The following is a 22,432-nucleotide window of genomic DNA, read 5'->3' as shown; positions in this document are numbered from 1 at the left end:
TTTTAATTTTTCTACTTAACAAAATATTATTTTATACATTTTTTTAAATTTTCACTTCAATATGCAATAAATTTTGAATTTTGCCAAAATATGCAAAAATATGCAATAACCTTTAAATATGCAGAAATATGCAAAAAAAAATTTCACCATTAGCTTCAAATTATAATGATTCATGGAGATAACTGACAAAAATCCAAAAATATTAGGTAAAAGGAAAAAAATATGCAATTGCATAGGAATCCGCGCTCTAATAATAATAATAATGCAAAATGTTAAGTCCACAAATAAAATAATTAATAATTTATGTATTGTGGGGATGGCCACATTCAAATTTTATAAAAAAAAAATTAAATAGGTACATAATAATTATTCGTAATGTACCAAATTTGCCGTGGGAAACACCAATTACAAAAACTAATAATATACGTAATGATAGATATATAATCGCAGCTTATTTAGTATAATTTTAATTCAGCTATAATATCAGCTAAGATAGGTAGTCGCGATAACGGAAGTAGTCTTGGGTGGTAGTCGCGATAATAGCCGTAGTCTCGTATAACAGGAAAGTACCAAGTTTTGTAAACATTTTACCATTTCACTTCATGAACCAAATTAATGAATAATAATAAGCTTTTAAACAACTAATTCAGCAAGCCTTTTACTTCTATTCTTTGGGAGAAAAGTTGCATTATCACTGATTGAAAGAGAACAGACGGTGGAAAATCATCAATTTAAATGCTACACCAAATCGGTATCCGTAATCCTTATATAAAATCAAATACAATTGTTTTGGGAAATCAGTTTTAAGTTTTGATCTCAAGAGTAGTGTAAACTGCTGATTAAATACTATAAATCTCTTGATTTTTCAGATTTTTCAGAATATTCAGTTATTTAGTGAATTAGGGTAGGAGATATAGATATGTTATAATATTGAGGGAACAGTGTAATAAATAAAAAAGCAATGGGCACTGAGAATCAGTGACTATTGATGAGATTATCAAGACAAAGCGCATAGTCACACTTCGGGAGTATGAAAGTTTTTCGAAATTTCAGTCAACATGCACGAAAGCGGTTGAGTATTAACTACAATATAATATAATCTACTTGAAAACAATAAGTCAAAACATTTACTCTTTTAATTTAAAAACTCAATCTTAAATAAGAGAAATATAGGTAAATATGAATTTAGAATACTTATTCATCACTAGTTTATTGGAAAGAGATAATAACTACATTTCTATATTATATGTGTCATGTGAGATAGACATGTGAGAGTATCACAGATTCCATAAATAACTAAGACTTTTTTATTAAAAAATCGCTTCCACTAATCTCAATTTGGTACATAGGTATTTTGACATTTTTCAGTAAGTAATTGTATTTAAATCTTATGTATACAGTGACTATTTTGTATCACTGTATGAATTGACACTTAAGAGAAATAAAAATTGGCTGATACTCTAGGGGGGAAAGTAAGTACATTGCACAAGTATTTTTCTGCCAATAAATTTAAAATTATCTACAAATAATATTTTAGCACATAACTATTTTAAAACTAAATAAATACATAAAATTGTCCTTAGAATGAGCAAAAAACGTATAAATTCCATTCCAGGCAATTATATTTCTAAACAAACAAGCATATTAAGGTCTAAGGATAGCAAAACACTAATTACATTTAGGCATTATAATTGTGAGATAAAATTATAAAAGTAATTCAGTTACATGCAATATAATAATCAATTTAACTTAATGATTAGAATTATAACAGAAGGTCAAAGATCAATTCCCCTGATAAACTTCAATTCGAAGTTATGAAATATATTTATGATAATTACTTTAATATAGTCATATAAAAACCAAATCAACAAGCACACACCTTAATAGTAATTGCTTTTTCTAAAAAATTAGGTACTATGTAACATGCAACAGATTAATTGGAAAGTTTTTAACCTACCTGCTAAAAAGTAAAAACTAACCCAATTGGGAAAACAAATTAACACTGGGAGCGCTGTCGACGCCTATTGTACTGATGGTTAGGCGGGTCCCCCCTACTTCGATGTTGGAGATGGTATTTATTTTCCCGACATTTCGCATACATTTTGTCTTAAGTAAAAAGTATTTAAATGTATTTGATAATATTAGTTGAAATTGTACTTATCAACGTATACAGTTAGCTATAAAAGCATATAAACTTTCGATAACAAAATTAATTTATTATAAAAAGTAAAATAACCAATATAAAATTATATCTATACATTCCGAATATGCAAGTTGAGGATTATGCCACCAGAGCGCGTATCGTTAGCTTGTTTTCCCAACACTTAAGATAAATTTAGAAGGGTCATAGAGCGATAGAGACGAAGGTATTTTACCACCAATAACACCTTGTTTAAACTTCTGTAGCTAATTGTAAAATCATAGTTTCACCTCAATTGAGGTAATAACAATACAAATAACAATAATAGCTATAGTAAGAACCTTATTATAGTAATAATAATCATGATAATAATTATCGAGACGTCATCACCACATTGCATTAAAATATTTATTTATTGCTGAGTTGCCATAGTCTCTACTCAACATGTTTACATGGTTTCTCACCATTGCAACTCCTATTGTTGAGTGTAGCTCTAATCTGCTCCACATCTAACTTCAACTTCCCGGCTGCTTCCGAAATGTGGGAACAGTCTGTATCTTCATCCATGACTTGTAGAGATGATTGAAGACGTCTTTGGAAGACGAGAATCGTCAGTAACAAGCAATATCAATTTTACAAATCAAGAACAATTTGTCGATGACCTAATACAGATACATACACAATATAAGCAATTTAGTAAAATATTAGTAAATAATAATACCTAAATTTAAGTAATTAATTATTTTAAGATAATACAATTCAATAATTTACTGTGGCTAATGAAATTTTACTAAATTTTTTCCACTCTAAACTCTAATGTAGCAATAATACTATACATAAGTAAATAACATCTATTAGCTACATTATCAGGGGCATTACTCACTCGCTGTAGTTGTAGTGTAGTTGTTCCAGTAACGGGTAAGGGTGGCCGGTGATGGTGACGATCGATGGTAGTGGCGGAAATCGGCGGAGGTGGTGGTGATGGTGAGGCGGTAATTACCTCTGTGTCAGCGAAGACAAAGACGGGATGTACTATTGAAGGTACAATTGAATAACGGCGACAACTATAGGTCAAGCAGGAACAGAAGTACAACAACCAACTACGACACTTGTCTGAAGCTGAACTCTGAAAGTATGAATGTCCCAATAGTCTGGTAGTACGGCGGAACTGACTGGAACTCTGCGCATGCGCAAAGCGTCGACGACTGGTGGTCGACGTACGATCAACCGAAAGTGACAGAGTCCGTACGGAGAATGGGCACAATGAAACAAGTGAAAGAGCCGTCCGCCGCACTAGCCACGGATCCGTATTCCGCCGGGATAATGACGATTGACGGGACGGGGAACGACGGACGACGAACCGCAGGCTGGCGTGCTACGCAGTTACTTATGTGACGGGGTGGGGATGACCGACGACGTTGGTGGGCGGGCGGGCGGGTGGACGGACGGCCAACTGCGTTATTTCTACGAAAACAGCTGTTCGCCACGGCGGCGCACTGTATAAACCTGGTACGACACGGAACGACACCATAGTCAAGCGCTCTGGCGGCGAACAATGGCAGTTCCCCTCGGCTGAGCTGTTCCAGTGTTCCCCGCCATGAGACGAGTTTCTCTGATCGTTGGCTCGCTCGCACGCGCACGTTAGATTTGGGCATTTGGCCGTCCTCACATTGTACTTTTGTAATATTGTATATTATAGTGCGTGCGTATGCCGTATAGAATATTAGAATTGGTGCCCGAGCGGCGATCGATCGAGCTAACGCGGCGGCCTACCGCCTACGTGGGAACCCTAAATGCTGCGCACGTCGTGTGCGTAATAGACCGGGCGGCTGTTCCTACGAAATATAATAATAAAATTATAATGATATGTTCCTACGGATTAATATTTAAAATAATATTATGTGCGATGACACAAACTGGTGCGGCGTATATCAGCGATAAACTTGTTTTTTCCCTGGCCGAAATCATTGGCATTTTGCAGGATTCCCAATCATCCACACGCACTATACAATATTATATTATAATTTCTTGGTAATATATTCATCGGGTCAATAATAAAAATGGAAAATGGAATGTTTACGGGCCTACGGTTCCCAATTATAGCGTGTCATCCTGGGGCAGCTGTGATCCGTACGACATTGAAATATTCTCGTTAAAATCCAACCAACGAACTAAAAGAACCAGTTTTCATGAACCTCGATGTAGGTACACAGCAATATTGTTCTGTGGAGTATAATATTATTATAGTCGTCGTATGTATAATATTAATTGATACCCTGCAGTGGTAGACCGTGCACAGCAGGCACCTATCCTTAATTTAAAAATAACTCTGGAAACATTTTTTTCTCACTATTTCTCTCTCTTTCTCACTCTCTCTTTTTCTTTCTCTCTCTCTCTCTCACTCTTCTGACATCCGAGAAAGATAATCTCTCCGTCTTGCCGTTTTAAACTAGTAGAATGGCAGGCCTACTCGCCGACAAAATTTAATGTCTATATGCGGTTATGCTCCTACACGCCCCTTATGCATTCTGACTAGCACGATTATCAAACAACACTCAAGCTAGCTGCTATTATATAATAATATATAAAACTACATACAGACTTCAATCTATCTCCTCACCGCAACCTTTAGTCGTTAAATATAAAATAATAATATATTATACAGTAAAAGGATGGACGAACTATATATATGAGGAGATAAAACGAGTTTTCTCCCCTTCATAAATCATACGAGTATGGGACAACATTAGGTAGGTACCACTGCTGCGGCTCACTATTATAGTACTATCGGCCATCGAGAGTTTTAACATGACTGCTATGCGTATAATATAGTCGGTTAGGCTCAGCGCCTCACCCTTATATTTTGTATAACGTTTACGACGACTACCGCACCCCGCACCAACACCCCATCGGTACGTACACCATCGAAAAATGGAAACCCGCCGTGGCGCTGCCTCTTATACCGTACAGCCGTACATGCCGTGTGCACACCCTCGGCTCACGTTAAAATGTTATCGCTTGCAGACAGTATTCAGCAGTTACTGTACATATAATAATTGCCCCTTCTTGGCAGCTGCTTCTCCGACCCTCAATTATTCGCTACGTATAGATGTACAACAGTCGTCGAAAAAAAAAATATATATATATATGGTTAGTGAATACATATACATATATAGATAGTAGGTGCATATACATTATATAGGTACCAAAACATGTATATTGTACCGACGAACATAAACAGATGTCCGTACTCCGCCGAGTGCACGATAAAATATATATTATTATGTATGATATTCATCACTTGCTGTGTTCACCATAATATTATTATATACCTATGTGACTAGTTTTTATTGTGATGGTCTATCATAAAATCATGGGAGTCTGGGAGATGAGGTTAATTATATTAGTGTCATACACTCGTCACTCATACTACCTATCTCGTACTTATTAGTCATACGGATACGAGTTACACACAACACACGTATTTTCACGTCGGCCAAAATATCTTCGTCCCGTTTATTGAGAATCACGGTAAAAAAGTCCGGGATATCCGTATAGTAAAACTAGAAATTATTATTAAAAATAATACAATAATAAAATTATGATTATTATTTACTATGGGTCTTGTACAATATGAAAAAAAAATCTTATTAATTATTCATACAAAATAATAATATTTAGGTATATTGGTGTATTTTAGAAAAAAACTCGACAAGCCAGATAATTAAGATAAAAGCAGTTTTTTTCAAAGTCCAAAGAAAGTAGCTACCTTTATACGTACTTATATATTAATATTATACTAACAAGTTGTGATATTTCCAATAATATTGGTAGGTAATCGTTAATTTCGTCAAATAAATTATTTGATTAAATGTTATATTAATATAATTGAAACGTAATTCTTCATAACATCGATTTTTTCCTTTTACACAATTATTATATATTATTTATATGTATCGGTCTTTTTCACAGTAGACTTATTTAGTCTGACTTTTTAGTATATTCTATAGTTTATAGAATATTTACGCGCTACACTGAGCCACATGTTATATCCCAAGTATAATAATAATAAAATAATATTTGATGCATACGATTATATTATAATATTATAATGTACAGTACATTGTACCTATACGGCTATACATTTTTTTCATCAACCGGATACGGTTTGTCAGTCTAAGAAATTTTATATTATATTTATATTGTTATTACTTATTTTTTTTACGGAAGCCGGTAAGTTGAATTAATATGATAAAATTACAAAAAAATAATTGGTTATATCATATGTAATTTCATCAAAATTTAAACTTAAAATAACAAAATTGTGTTTATGCATATTTTTTGATTTTTTGATTACAGAATTAACTACTTACGTGTGAGCTAGTGAGCTTGTTTTAAATTTTGAACCCTTATCGATAAAAATTTAACATTTTTTAAATATTTAACTACTAAATAATTTGTAGATTTCCAATTTAATCATTTCGTCAACATGCGAAGTTTAAATGCTTGTAAAAAAAAAACGTGCCTATGTATTTTTAATATTTTTCAACTGCTACCGTAACAATATATCAGAAGCCTTGTTTTATATTTTCAAGCTTTTTGACCCAAAGTATAAAATTTTATTGACATTTATAAAAAAAAAAAACTAAAAACCTTTAAAATTAAAAATGTCCCTAAAAAGCTAAAAATGAGTCAAAATATTTTCAAAATTTTATCAAGTATAGGAATTTATAAAATAAACATAATATGATATAAATTTCAAGTGTCTATACGGTTATTCCTTTTTGAATTACAACATAATAAGAAAATTGCTACATAATAAATCTAGTGAATATTCAATGTTAAAAAAATTTTATCTTAAAACGCTTATATAAATTTAATTTGACTTTCTTATGGACATTTTTTTTTTGATAAAAGTAGAAAACTTATAAAGAATCTTGTATTACATTTTAAAATTTTAGATTTAAAAAGAAAAATGTTTATGCATTTTGAACTCAAAATAATTTGCACATTTTAATTTTTCGTGAGTTTTAAGCCTTTGGTCCAAATACGAACTTTAAATGCTTATAAAAAAAAAAATTGTAACTATGTGTTTTAATATTTTTAAACTGTCATTGCAACTATATATTAGGAGCCTTTTATTATATTGTCATTTATATAGATACATTAATGGTCATTTGTTTTAGAGTTACACCAAAAACCAAATTCGATTTTATCGAAAACCAATTTTTCGTAAAAATTACAGTTTTTCTTAATTTGTATTTTGTCTCTGAAAGAAAAAAAATCATCACACATCATTGTTAAATCAACATTGCTCCGTTCAGAATCTAAAATTATAATATGACATAAATAAATTTAAAAGAAAAATACTCCGTATCAACGATTAACATATATATTATATTATTATGTAATAAACAAGTTAGTTACATAATATGTATATAAGTCACATAGACCAGCTGAAAATTATCTAAATAATAAATAATTAATTATAACTATTTTTATTATTAACAAAAATAAAAAAACCGAATAAAAATATATTTGTTTAAATTGCTTATTGATATATATTGATATAAATCTCTTAATGTTTAAATACATTAATTTAAGTATGAAAAAACGTCAAACATAGGAATATAAAGTTTATAAAACCATAACTTGCAGGTTGACGAGTATTTACTATAGATACCTACCTAATTTATTATTTTTTCGGAAATCAACTATAGTTATACGAATATACGTATAACCGTATAAATTACGTGCCGTAAACTTGATATTACTTACAGTAACCTAAGATTAAAGTTTGCCAGGCAATGAATTTTTTACGGTTATCGCTATCGGCTATGTCGTATTTTGAATAATATGTTTTCCATCAAACCCGCAGCCACCATCATTTGGGGAGAGCGAACGCGCAGATACCTGTTATACTATACCCTCGGTACTTTATTGATTGGCCTACTTAGTAAAAGATCAATACTCGAAAAACATAGTCATGTTTAATATTTTTATTTACCTTTTGAGTTATAAGTTTTAGTTAATTTACGAATTAAGATAAATTATTTTAAATAATAATCACACGGTTAAATGATTAGTACCAACTATAGGTACTACTATATTAAAGACGAAGTACCTATCGGCTATCATATTTAAAGTCATCGATTGTCGTTTAAAATAGATACTTTTAAAATGTACATATTATGCATAATATAATAATATGTTATCACTTATCGATGTGAATAAACTGTATATAATATTTATAAATATATAGTAATGCAGAATTTACTAAAAATGTATAATATGTATTATAATTTATACATCAGAATATTTCTAAATTACAATACTGGGAAGTATCTAAATCCTACACGAACCTTTTCAGTGGGGCTCATTTTCTTTTTTAAAGAATAAAATAAATAAAAAAAAATTTCATTGGAAAATAGGTAGGAGTATAGGACGTCGTACGTGGAAAGATTATTGAATGTAACAATGAAATAACAAGCATGTTTTTTATAAATATATAAGACGTAATACTTTTATCTAAATAAATAAATACTAATTAGCTAAATTAATATACTTAATATAATCGTCATAAGCTAAAAACGATAGGAAATAAGTCGATAAAAGAAAGAACCGTTTCGTAGATGTATAATAAATAAAATAGCCAATATATAGGATGATGAAAATATATATAAATATTACAATACAGTGTTGATTTGATCTAACAAGAACATATTATTTGTGTTATTGAAAAGTCCTTAAATATTTATTTTTTGATAATTTACAAAATAATCATGGAGCGAGTTCAAAAGATTATCATTAATCGAAAAAACACATATCCGGTTATCGCATATACATACATACAACATATTATTATGCTTCTCATGCCTCTACCAAATTGAAAACACGTGTATGACCCGCTGATGAAATATCAATAATAAAATATAGTAAAATAACGCGCTGTAGTCTACGGTGGAGATTACATCTAAAACTTGTCCGATTATCATACATCGTTATATTATATATGTATTATGATATGCCCTTAGTTTCTAAAACGTATTCCAATGTCACAGCTTTAATGAATTCCGGTGAAAAATGGGATGATTATTCAAATTGATAAAAAAAAAAAAAAACAAGTCAGTGTAGGCATATACCTAACCTATCTGTCTACATTCTATCTATATAGTATATATTATACGCAGGATAATAGATAGGTAGGCATTCTGGATGTTTTATTTACGGTGCAACCTTTTTTAAGCAGGTAGGTAGATATACGGTTTATTATATGCCGTCTACACGGGCTATCGAACAAAAAAAAACGAAATAACATCCTTATTATAATTTATTATAATTATAAAATACCTACTATATAGACGCATCATAAAATGCAGTTTCAAACCCGAACACACATATTATAGTAGTTATATATCTACATAATAATATACAGTTCGGTGATATTGCCGTCAGCCGTCACGTACTACGCATAGCATACGGAGTAGAGAGCATTGTGGCTGAGTGTGGCAGCGGTCCCGCGCCTTATCGATGTCATTTTAATGTTATTTTTATGTTTTTTTTTTTATGTTATCTATACGCTATATTATTTCTGTGTTGCCACTTACCGCTGTGTATTTCGTTTTGTGTCCACGCGGCACACACTATACACAAAAATGTCCGACTATAGTGGTGTAGTCTGTTTTTCTGTTGTTCTGACTGTAGTCAATAGGTACTCTATACAATACACAAATACAAATATACATTGTATTGTGTATATGTACTTATTAGATATTACTATGTACATTCCACATGCCACACCAAAATATATAAGTAGGTACTAGGTATTATAAAACTAAGTATTGTCATTTTCTTTACAGTCAAAAAATAATACCTATATCATATTGTTACATAATATTGTAATACGAACTCACGAATTTAACAGTTAATACAGTACCTCGGAGCTCGGGTAGAAACTATTTTAGAATATTGAACAAGAGTACACGATTATAATATTATTATACTTAAATCTCTCGTCATTTTCATATTACGTTGATTGTTGATTGATTGGGATCGTAAGAATAGTTAATATTGGTGCATATTTAATTCCTACTTCATTCTCTGTTATGCGTTCATATATATAAAGATGTGTAGGTATACCTAATAAATAAAGTAATAACCAAAGTATCCAATGCCTAAATAGAAAAGGTAGATAATATTGTTTATATAATAGGCCTATGCTCATAAGGTTATTAAAAAATATAATTTTTAGAAGGTACCGCTGCAGTAATACATGTTCCCTGTTATCCACGCATACACGTGTATAAAATAAAACGTATTAGAATTTTCGACTTTTACCGGTTGAGGTTGGCCTTGGAAAACTATAGAATATAATATGAGGTGCACGCTGCACTTACGCATGTAAACCATTAATACCATTAAATGTATACAAAATAGTACCTATACGGTCATTGGTCTGTCGTTGAATAACACTATACTACTGGTTTCGGGTTCCATGATGAATATAATATTTTAAGAGTATAACGTTGAATTCGAATAGTTTTGTATCTTGAATTCTTATACGAAAAACTTTCCATTTATTTTTATAATTTACTACGAATGACTATTTTATTCAAAACAACTAAATTTTTCAAGTATGAATAAAAAAAATGATAATTAGCAATATTATGTTTAAAAATTAAAATAGATACGCAGGTATTCCATATACTAATATAATATTACCTTAAATATAATATATTATGAAATAATATACGACTAGCTGATTATTATAATTATTTTTGGTCAGAAAAGATGGCGGCCGGAGGAACGGGTTTATAATTTTAATTTATAAACATTTAAGTTATAAGTTATAACAATAAAGAAATTTAAAACGATACAAAACATATTCTTTTACACAAGTATTACCGACAATATCTTGTTATTGTGCATTGCGCACCTATATTTGTGTATTCGTGTAGATACCTATAATGTATAAAATATAAATCCTACAAATGCTATAAATTAATAAATTATAATGTTAAAATAAATAGCTAGTGCGTTTATCACATTATTACAGAATATTACAAAATATACGTTGTGCACTTCTTGTGAAGTGTTTTAACCAAAAACAAAACTAGGTTATAATACTTATAATTTACCAAAATGATGAATTTTATTATTTTTAATTACAGCTTACAACTACAACCTAAAGCCTACTGGTGAAAGTGTGAAACTAATAAGAATAACTATGAGAAGCGAATAAAAAGTAAAAACATGAGGTAGTGCAACTGCAGTATGCGCGTATCAAAATCACCAACTGTATAAAAAATAACCGGGGAAATTGTTGTGCTGTACAGTTGTTGTAGGTTTAAAATGTTATTCCTTGTCGGGCGAATGTAATTCCACCGATCATACCTTTTTGTATGTAAATTTTTTACTAGTACAAAATGTAAATTCTACTGGTGGGTCCTAACTTTTGACCTGTAAAATAAATACGTTAACTTCATCGATATTATTTTTTGACCAATTTAATTTTTACTACTTATACATGTAGTAATGTAGTTATCAATTAAAACAAATATATGATATCTGCATAATGACGAATACTATAGTAATTGATTTCTAGTTAAACTTAAATGATATAATTATTTCTAGCAGCAAGACAGTTAATATTTTAGCATACATCATAAAATATACTATATACCAATGTAGTAACTCGATTGTAATTAGTACGAGTATTTGTCGATGACGTAGTTGTACTTTATACAGCGTGTCTACTACGTCTAGAAATCCTAATGGATGTTTAACGATTATATTTTATTATTTATATTGTACACGCTTATGGTATATAATATTAGTCCATATGCCTCCAGATATACCTATGCAATTTAGGTAATGGGTATATTGTACAAGTTCATAAACGTCTAGACGACTAGACACTCTGCATGACACACGTGTAACGTTTTCTTAAAAAATCAGACCGACAAATCAAAAATAATGTACAATTTAAAATCATAAGCCATTATAATAACCTAGCATTTGTGTATTATTTATCTATTTGTGAAAAATGTATAGGTAGTAGGTACTGTCGAGTGAATTGCCATATGACACCACAATATTAAATATTTCAAAATGTAAATATTATACAGCACCGATTACCTTAGTAGGCAGTAATAATACCTATATTTCCTATAACATAAATCATAATACCTGTATATATTTCCCTTCGTGTCATTCAAACCTGCATGATATTATTTTTGTTGTATTATCTTTGAATATACCTATAACATATATATATAACATATATATGTTCGTATAATTGTAGGTATATATTAATAATTGTAAAAATAAAAGTTACTTATTTAAACGAAAATATATAAATATTATTTTTTTATTATATAAATTTTAAGTACTTATACTTACACAGTTATACTTATAAATTATAATATCACAATTTATATGTAGCTGCAAATGTACATGATATAACTGTACGTATTATAAATTATAATATGTTGATTGTTAACATAATGTAGTATTGTAGTGTAGGTACCTCCTACATATTAAATAGTTACAACTTCCCATGTAGTTATTTATATATCTAAACATTCTAAACTGAAATAGAAATATTAAATATTGATATAATATTATATTCAAGTACTATAATATACGCACATTTTGGTTGATCGCGATTCACGATAGCCAATAGTGAATAGATTAATAACCCACCACTGGCCAAACTTTATATACCTACAAAATAGTTGATAAAAAAATGAACGAGCTTTTTAAAAATATCTATAAAACTAACGTAAATGGAAAACATACACATGAATAAGTAATAAGTATATGATACAAATTTATAAGTGCATATCCATTATTCAATCCAAATATTTTGAATTTTTAAAATATATAAAGGTAAAAAATGTAGTACGGCAATACGCCAATAACCAATATCCAAGTAGTGATTCGTGGGAAAAACTCCAAGGAAACAGTATCCCGTATGAAAAACCTATTATTGTTTTAACACTTGTTTTTAGTTACTATTTTGTTGTAGCATAAAACAATTAACAAATAAATTGTAAATATTTTTTAATTAAATGTATTTAATTTTATTTAAAATTTTTTAAATAATTAAAAACTTTTATAAAACACAACATATATGTTGGGGTTGGAATATACACTAATGTAGGTTAGAAGAACTGATAATAACATAAATGATCGAGTTCTAAGTTGAAAATATAAAAAATCAAAAATAGCAATGTTATTTCAATACCCAAGGCTTGAAAATTAAATGTGAACGATTACAAGCAATATTGAAAGATAAAAAGGTTATTATTAAAAAAAAAAAGGTTCTGTTATATCATATACAATTGGTTATATAGTAAGGTACATAATTAGGTAGATACATTGTTATATGATTACTCGATCATTCATGTTATTATCAGTTCTTCTAGTTTATATGTATATGGTTATTAATATGATAAATTGAGATGAAGACGTGTACTACTGTACTTATATCGAGTTCGCGGTTAGAAAAAATTGTACAAGCATTTCTACTCGGGAATTTTAATATTATATTTGGTTTTAAATAAATAAATTGTATATTTTATAATCAATGGTGTCATGTATAATATAGTTGTGTGCATATTAGGTCCATACACCAAGCCGTTTTAAATAGGTAACCTGTATATTTTTTGGAAATATTTAAAATGTATCATTTAAATCAAATTTACATGGAAATTCATAAACGGCTCAATTTTAGTACCACGATTATCGATTTCTAAAATTTATTGCAGCGTATTCACGAAATTATATATTACCTATAATCATATTTGAAACCGTTCTATTTCGATTAATATTTTTGTTAATAGTTATATGTTGTGCAATTATAGAAACCCAAGTCATTGCTCACTTTTTATCTACTATTAGTATTTTACACTAGTATGGAATAAGTAATAACATATAACATATTGATAATATTTTTTGTATTATGAAAAATGGACCATAATCTTAGATTTATCAGCCGCGGTCAAACATAAGGTCGAGTCAACTGATACGCTATACTGCAATACAAAATCCGTTATGTATACAAAATGATTAAGTGTAACGACTAATCTGTAACACTATTTACATTATTTTAATTAATAACAAATAAAAATTATAATTTGTGATTTTTTTTTTATATTATATCATAAATAATATTTGATGAACTGATGAATTAAAGATATACTTATTTGCCTAATATACATTTAAAATAATTTAATCATTGCTGTGAGTATTTATCAGTATTTGGAAAGAACACATTCAATAGAAGGCATTTGAAGTTTGAACGTGTTGAATTATTATGCGAACGTGAACGGCTTTATCTCGTTCATTTGATAGTAGAAATACGAAAATCATAAAAATATTAATATTGTTAATGATTGATATTTGAAAATAATATATATTGTAGGTACTCCAATAATATATAATTCATAGATACGACGAGTCACGGCATCACTTGAAAGTTAAATATTTTACCTTTTATAATAGATATAATGTTTATCTATTTTAATGAAAACTAGTACCTATGTTTATTGAAGATAAAAATTACAGATATTGAGGTGTCTCAAATTCCTAAGTAATAGATGCTTATAGTGTAAAACACAAAGGAAAAAAATTGAATGATCTATGAACTCGTTCATTTTTTTAACAAACGTGAACACATGGATCGTGTTCTTTCAAAAATAAAATAAACGTGGACATGAAGACATTTACTTTTTTAGTGAACATATAGGTACCAAAACGGTAACAATAATATAATAATGTTGTTATTAGAGTCATCGGCTTGTCGCTACGAAAACATTTCGAATATTGTTTTCTAGATAATTGATTATAAAAATTCTAATTATTTAAATAAAAAATTATAATACTCCAATAAGAAATTAATGTGTTAACAATTTCATATGAAATTATTTTCACAAAATTACTACTTAAACGTTAAACATAAAAATATTTTCAAACCCTCCTGTATAATGTATTCAGTATTATCGTCGAACATAAATAACTTCTAGTAATATTTTCAGAAACCTTCAAGAATTCAAGATACTTCAAAGGTCAAATTATTTATACACTTCCAGTTAGTAGATACTAGATACTGCGTCTAATGAGAGATTTTTTTCTTCATTTAAAACAGTAAACAATATAATTAATCATCATAATAAATGCAGAAATTGAATATGCTAACAGAAATTACTTGAATGAAGCAGTAAATGATATATTTGGTAAAATAAAAAGTAGAAGGTATATTAAAATAACATAATATCTATGATATATACTATTTTCATTTAATTTTACCTTTTACTTAAATAATATTATTTTTGACATTAATTTTGAATGATACTATTTAGTAGGTATAATTATTAATAATAGGTATTTATAATAGGTATTTTAAACAAATTAAAAATATTAAGGTTTGGTAATGGTCAATGCTATATTATATTAGGTAATAAATAAAATATAAGGCTTATTGCATATCTGAATTGAACGTTGAATAATATATTGGGCGTCGGTTAAGTGTCCTTGATTTATATATATATTTATTTATTATATGTAGGTAGGTAATAAAGCCTAAAGGTAGGTTGGGTTAGTACCTACCTACTACCTATATGTCTACATTTAAAATGATGAAAAAAGTTGTTCATTAATTAAAATAATAAAATATTAGTATTTAGTACATTGTACATTGTATAAGTTGACTATGATCCTATAAGTTATTGGAAGAGTGGAGAAGATCACTGGAAGGAAATGGACTATGGATAAGTAGAAGTAAAACAAATACAATTTTGTATGATTTTGGAGGAAGTTATCGAAAAGTTGATGGTGGAAAGGTACCTACCTATTACCTATATGTCATGTGATAAAGATAGTGGATGATATAGGTAGTGTATGACTGTATGAGTACTGAGGTGAATAGGTTCAAGTACTTAAATCAGTTGCGTGTTTTTTTTTTTTTTTTAGGGGGGGGGTCCCGGGTCTCTACCACCTCACCCAGAATGGAATAACATAATTCATAACTTTCATTTCTGGACTTCTTGCATGTATTTGCATGTATTTTGTAGAGGTTGTAGATTATTCTAGGTAAGTGATAAATTTGTTTTATGAAATTAAATATAAAGTTTGAATTTGCATATCTTTGCATATTTTGTCATATTTTAGGAAAAGTGCACATTTATTTTGATCAATTTTTAGCATATTTGTGCATATTTAGCATTTTTTTATATTCCTATATTTATATATTTATATACATTTATTTATATATATTTATTTATATTTTTTATATATATATTTATATATTTATATTTTTATATTTCTATGTAAGTATATGTATTTGAGGCGTGGCCACTAAATTCCCTCCTATTTGCGCGTATGGTAAGTAGGTAGTAAGATTTTATGAATCTCTTTGTGACAAAACTTTGGTAAAACCAATTGACATTTAGATTCTATATTGTAGGAAGAAATGAAAATCAGTAGATATCAACCGATGTGTTCGTTTATTACAGTGTTTGTATATCACGTTATGTGTTATTCCTTTACCCCGTACTTATAGATATTCCAGTATTAAAAAAATTAAGTTGTTTTATCTCACGAAGTTTCAAAATGTCTAAAACATGCATTAATATCCATATGAATCAATATATTACATTCGAATTAGTAAGCCCGTGTATGGATTATTTGTATTACTGTTTATGTAGGTTATCTATTTTGTCTATCTACTTACTTATTTTTGAGTTATTTATTTCCAAAATCGTAGTATTATTTTTCTATGCATTTTTTTGAAAGTAATATAAAAATATAGTTGCATATATTTAAGACTGCATATTTCGATCATTTTTGTTCTACAATTATAGTCCCAAACTCTATTCATATATTATGTTTTTTTACTTAGAATCAATGGTAGAAAAGATATAGGATTATGTGTGGATAGATCGATAGCATGGAATGGAGAGAAGCGTCAGGTATTTTGTGTGAGTATAATATGTTATAGGACTTTGTTTCTAATATATAATCAGAGAATATATCTATTTTTCATCTAATGACAAACGGTTTAATATATAATAAATCATCTGTGAAACAGTTGATCACTTCGTCAGGATGTAGACACGGTAATCCAAAAAAAAATATTTCAAGTACCTATTTACTTGAATTGCTGTCAACTTTATATTCAGCACTTATGACAGTTGATTGTATTTTCCTATATTAGAATTGACCCAAATGAAATCGACATCTTTTTAGAGTTATTGAAGGCCAAACTGTTAAAATAACTAAAAGTATTGCCTTTTCCAAAATCTGCTAACACTCTTTTTGGAGAAAATTTGTTATTGATTTTTATTATAACCAGGCAAAATTTGCAAAACGTCTTTTCATAGGTTTTTGATTCCTTATCAGGAAGTAGAAAAATAAAAGTGGTATATAATATTTACCATATTGTAAGCCATGGACTGTGAAGATTTTAATAAAAAGGCTTAGCCAACTTTTGAAAGTTCCATCAACAAAAATTGTTTGAACATTGCTTAAAAACGTTAAGTTACTTATAGAATAAAATAATAAAATATTCGATTCCTTATCATTTACCAATAAAAAGTTTTCATTACGGTTTGTTAATAAGAAATCGCTCATATTGTCTATTGAAGTCAGTGGCGGATCCAGGGGGGGCAAAGGAGCATTTGCCCCCTCAACACCGTAGTTTTCCTTTGTTTTACACTGTGTTTAGCCAATTTTGTTGCCAATTTTGCAACTTTTTGTACTTTTGCCCCCCATACCCCTCCCAAAATTAAGCCCTGAATCCGCCACTGATTGAAGTATACTATAAGTATACGATTTGATGGTTTAATATTTCATTTTCTTCACATGACTATGATCAATAACTTTTTTACTACATAATTTATTATCAGAATTTTAAGAATTGGTAAATCCACGATCATTAAATTTGTCACGGGAAAAACCGTGCAGGATCAGTTAGTATCGTACAAGCTTATAAGCGTTTATTATTTAGTGTTATATTAGCATTTAGTATAATATTATTATTGTATAAGGGGTTTTGTTTAAGAATGCTTCTGAATAATTATTATTTTCAAGTTTCGTTTGATTAAAACTAAACTAGAAAATAATATTGGAAATTTACTTTTTAGATTCTGAGTGGAACGATGAATGTATTGATTTTACAATGAAGTGTGTTTTTTATTTTTTTTTTATTTTTATTTTTTATTTTTGTGTCTGTCATCACGGCTTGGGGCAGTAAAACTGCTTCGATTTTCTTCAACAGTATCTTGTTTGATGGGAAAGTGAATCTAGTTGGTGCATTCGGGAGGTCAAAATTTTAAATTTCCAATAGTTTTCAAAAGCGCCGTGAAAAACAAAAGAAAAATTAAGGAAAAACAGGAATTTTTACGCAAAATCTGTTTTCGAGAAAATTGATTTTGGTTTTTGGTGTAACTTTAAAACGAATGACTGTAGATACATCAAATTTTCACTGGTTGTTTATATTTCCATTTTCTATACATGATAAATTTTTCAAAATATTTTGATTTGTTTTGAGCTGTTTACGGACAATTTCAGTTTTCAATTTAATTAGTTTTTATTTCTATGAATGTCAATAAAATAACATTATTTGTTGACTAAAAATACTTGAAAATTTAATACAAGGCTCCTACTATATTATTAAAATGATATTTGAAAAATATTAAAAATCCTTAGTCACAGTTTTTTTTTATTAGCATTTAAAGTTCAAAAATTGACAAAATATGGAAAAATCACGAAAATTTGCAAATTATTTTGAGTTAATAATTCGTAAAAATTTTTCTTTTTAGAACTAGGTTTTTAAATTGTAATACAAGATTCCTTATAGGTTATTCTACCTTTATCAAAAAAAAAAAGTCTATAACATACTCAAATTAAAATTTTATGAGCGTTTGAAATTCATATTTTTACAACATTTGATATTCACTCGATTTCTTACGTAACGATTTTCTTATTTTATTGTAATTAAAAAACGAATGACTGTAGATACTTTAAAATTTCACTGAATGTTTATATTAGAATTTTCTATACACGATAAAAATTTGAAAATAACTTGACTCTTTTTGAGCTGCTTACGGACATTGTCATTTTTCAATTTCTTTAATTTTTTTTTCTATAAATATCAATAAAATTTTTTTTGTTTGGTAAAAATGCGTGAAAATTTAATGCAAGGCTCCTGATACATTGTTACAATAGCAGTTGAAAAATATTAAAAATACATAGGCACAATTATTTTTTATAAGCATTTGAAGTTGAAATTTTGACAAAATTTATCAAATTTAAAATTGAATAATTATTTTGTAGTTAAAAATTTATAAAATGTTCAACTTCTATATCTAAGGATTGAAAATTTAATACAAGATTTCATGTAAATATTTAATTCTGTTACCAAAAATTCTAAGAAATACATAAGCACAGTTTATTTTTATAGTCATTTTAAGTTCGAATTTGGACGAAATTACATATTAAAAAACCTGGAATAACTATTTTAGTTATTTTGTTGTGATTGTTTAATATTACTTGTGGGTACATGAAACTTCCAAAGTATAAGATATATACTGTTATATATCTATGATAGTACCACGGTTTGTTGTTGATGTATAACGCGTTACCTAATGGATATTATGATATGATTAATTTGAAAATTATTAATAATACTATAGATAAGTATACCTAAATATGTATGTCTAATATCTAGACTGACATACCGTCACCTCTCAGAATCGTTATTCTTATACAGTGATATTATATCATTAAATTCAAATTTAATACTATCCATTATACAGTGACCCACTTGTAACCTACCGTATAGCAGAGCGACATCCACTTACCCACCTTTTTTTCTATGAATGTCAATAAAACTTTATTTGTTGAGTAAAAACACTTGAAAATTTAATACAAGGCTCCTACTATATTGTTACAATGACATTTGAAAAATATTAAAAATCCTTAGCCACAGTTTTTTTTTATTATCATTTAAAGTTCAATAATTGACAAAATATGGAAAAATCACGAAAATTACCTAATTATGTGGACGGTATACATAAAATATTTACGGTACATAAGATACTAAACCATCAAACGTCCGGTAGATAGCATATTGGACGAGTACCCATTTTTGCGTAAAATTTAATCATGTGAATATTTGATTCATTCAGTTTAGATTCTAACATGTAACTTAAAAGTTGCTTAAATTTTTTATCTCGTTAATGCCTATAGCCTCAACTTTTTATATCGTATGTATAGGAAAACTCACGTACGTACCTACCTATCCTTTTTTAGGTTCTTGTAGGATCTTACCATTCCCTGAATATTTACAATCTTAGTAATCGTAAATTAATGTTTCAAGTAGTTTATATAAGTACCGAATTCTATCGCACGAGCAGAACAAAAATCATGAAATAATATAATATGTATACAGCTGCTTACCTATAAAATAAATATTATTTTTTGTAATTCATAATAATATTTTATGTCAGTTATACGTGTGGAGTTGCCTACATATTATATTCCTCTGGTACCTACCAATACAAAAATATAAATAATACATTTAATTCTTACCTTAAAATCAATCTTTTAGCCTTCGAATAAAGGATTTTATTCATGGAACAAATAGTTACTGCCGGAAAGTCAATTTTGCTAAGTGAATATCTAGGATTATCCACTATAATTTGCATAGATGAATACGAAAAAGTATTCCACGAAGCGTACAGATGCACAAGTATAGTGACGCTAGCGACTGCCATCAACACTGCCCACAGTAATCTATTGCAAGCATATATACATAAAACAGAGCACAGAAAAATGTTGTTAACAACCTTATAGGTAATCGATATAATAATATTTTCATTATTAATTTTTAGGTAACTTAGATATATAATTTATAATCATATAACGAGTTTTCTTAACGGTCTTGAGACTGCCATAATATATAGTGCCATTTACCTATATACAATTTTACTTACATAAATAATGAGGTAAGGACACCATTGGGTAACCTACCCTTTCCCTACCGTTTCTATTTTACTAATAATATTATCATCTATAAATTATTTTCTAATTAATGTTTCGCCTGTGCTATAGATATGGACAAAACACAAAAGTTGTAGATTATTGTGTATAGTCTTCTATAATATGTAAGACTGTAATTATTCCTGCCTATTATCAGGTATATTTTCAACACATTTTTATATAAAAAATGTTCAAAATAAATATCCATGAAATAATTTATAGCAAAAAGGAATGTGAGGGGCGGTTCTCATTTGAAAAACAGAAGTTTGTTTCACCAAAGGACACTCTTTAAGTAATAAAAAAAAAATTTTAAATTTTAAAAAACAACCTTTGAGTACCTATTTATAATAATTCCAAAAATCAGAATTAGAATAAATTCATTATTCAAGAAAAAATGAGAATGGGGTGAGCATGCTTGAAGAATCACCCTGTATAAATAAAATTTGTTTGAAAGATCGGGAAAATGTGTTAATTTTACATTTTTATTTGCTCGTTTACTCTTTTTTTAGCCAATTTGATGTAACAAAACGATCTGATGAGTTCATCCACAATCTAGAGGACACCAGTATAATATTTAATATTATTATACTTATTATAATAATAATATTTAATTTACACAAATGTAATATTCTTTTTTTTTGCTTAGCCATCGACGAACGGCATCGATAGACAATCTGTTATCATACAAAATAATTACCTAGTTTAATTGGAATCTTCGCCCAGATAAATATATTATTTTACTTAGATAACGCACAAATTTGATAATTTGACGCCTAGTGCAATATATACAAGTACCTATACCAGAGGTTCCCAAACTGTGGGTCGCGGCCCAAAAGTGGGTCGCGATTATATTTTTGGTGGGTCACGCTATATTTTGAAATAATACATATTTTTCGTTGATGTTCAAAGTTCAAATTCAGTTTTTCGTTAATCGTTATCTGAGAGATTGACGATTACGAGTTTACAGCACCGTATCAAACAGATTAATAGTTATACGTATTGAAAAGATAGCGATTTATCTGAAACAAATTAGTGTTAGTAGGTACCTAAATACCTAAAAAAAAAGGCTATTCAATGTATTGCGTGGGTCGCCAAATTTTAAAAAATTCTCAAAATGGGTCGTACAATAAAAAGTTTGGGAACCTCTGACCTATACTGCAACAGTTCAATTGAACCGCCTTGATCCTACAATATCATATTGTAGCCTGAGCCACTTCTCAGCTCTTGAAACAGTCTTAAAAAGAGCTT

The 22,432-nt window shown here is 28.7% G+C and overlaps 1 protein-coding gene across 1 annotated transcript in view; it reads right to left on the bottom strand.

Annotated features, from left to right (window-relative positions):
- Positions 1-3,496, bottom strand: part of LOC100571773 (ubiquitin carboxyl-terminal hydrolase 3) — a 24,540-nt gene extending 21,044 nt beyond the window's left edge. The window contains exons 1-2 of the mRNA XM_003244487.4: positions 3,024-3,496; positions 2,605-2,802 (exon numbers count right to left, since the gene is read on the bottom strand). Of these exons, the coding sequence (XP_003244535.1) occupies positions 2,605-2,707 (103 nt within the window). The 5' untranslated portion in view covers positions 2,708-2,802; positions 3,024-3,496. The remainder of the gene's footprint in view (positions 1-2,604; positions 2,803-3,023) is intronic.
- Between the last annotated feature and the right edge of the window lie 18,936 nt (positions 3,497-22,432).

Source organism: Acyrthosiphon pisum, chromosome A2, assembly GCF_005508785.2.
Source record: "Acyrthosiphon pisum isolate AL4f chromosome A2, pea_aphid_22Mar2018_4r6ur, whole genome shotgun sequence".
NCBI classification, from domain to species: domain Eukaryota; kingdom Metazoa; phylum Arthropoda; class Insecta; order Hemiptera; family Aphididae; genus Acyrthosiphon; species Acyrthosiphon pisum.
The sequence above is the reverse complement of the archived record's forward strand: the minus strand, read 5'-3'. Positions and strand labels throughout refer to the sequence as shown.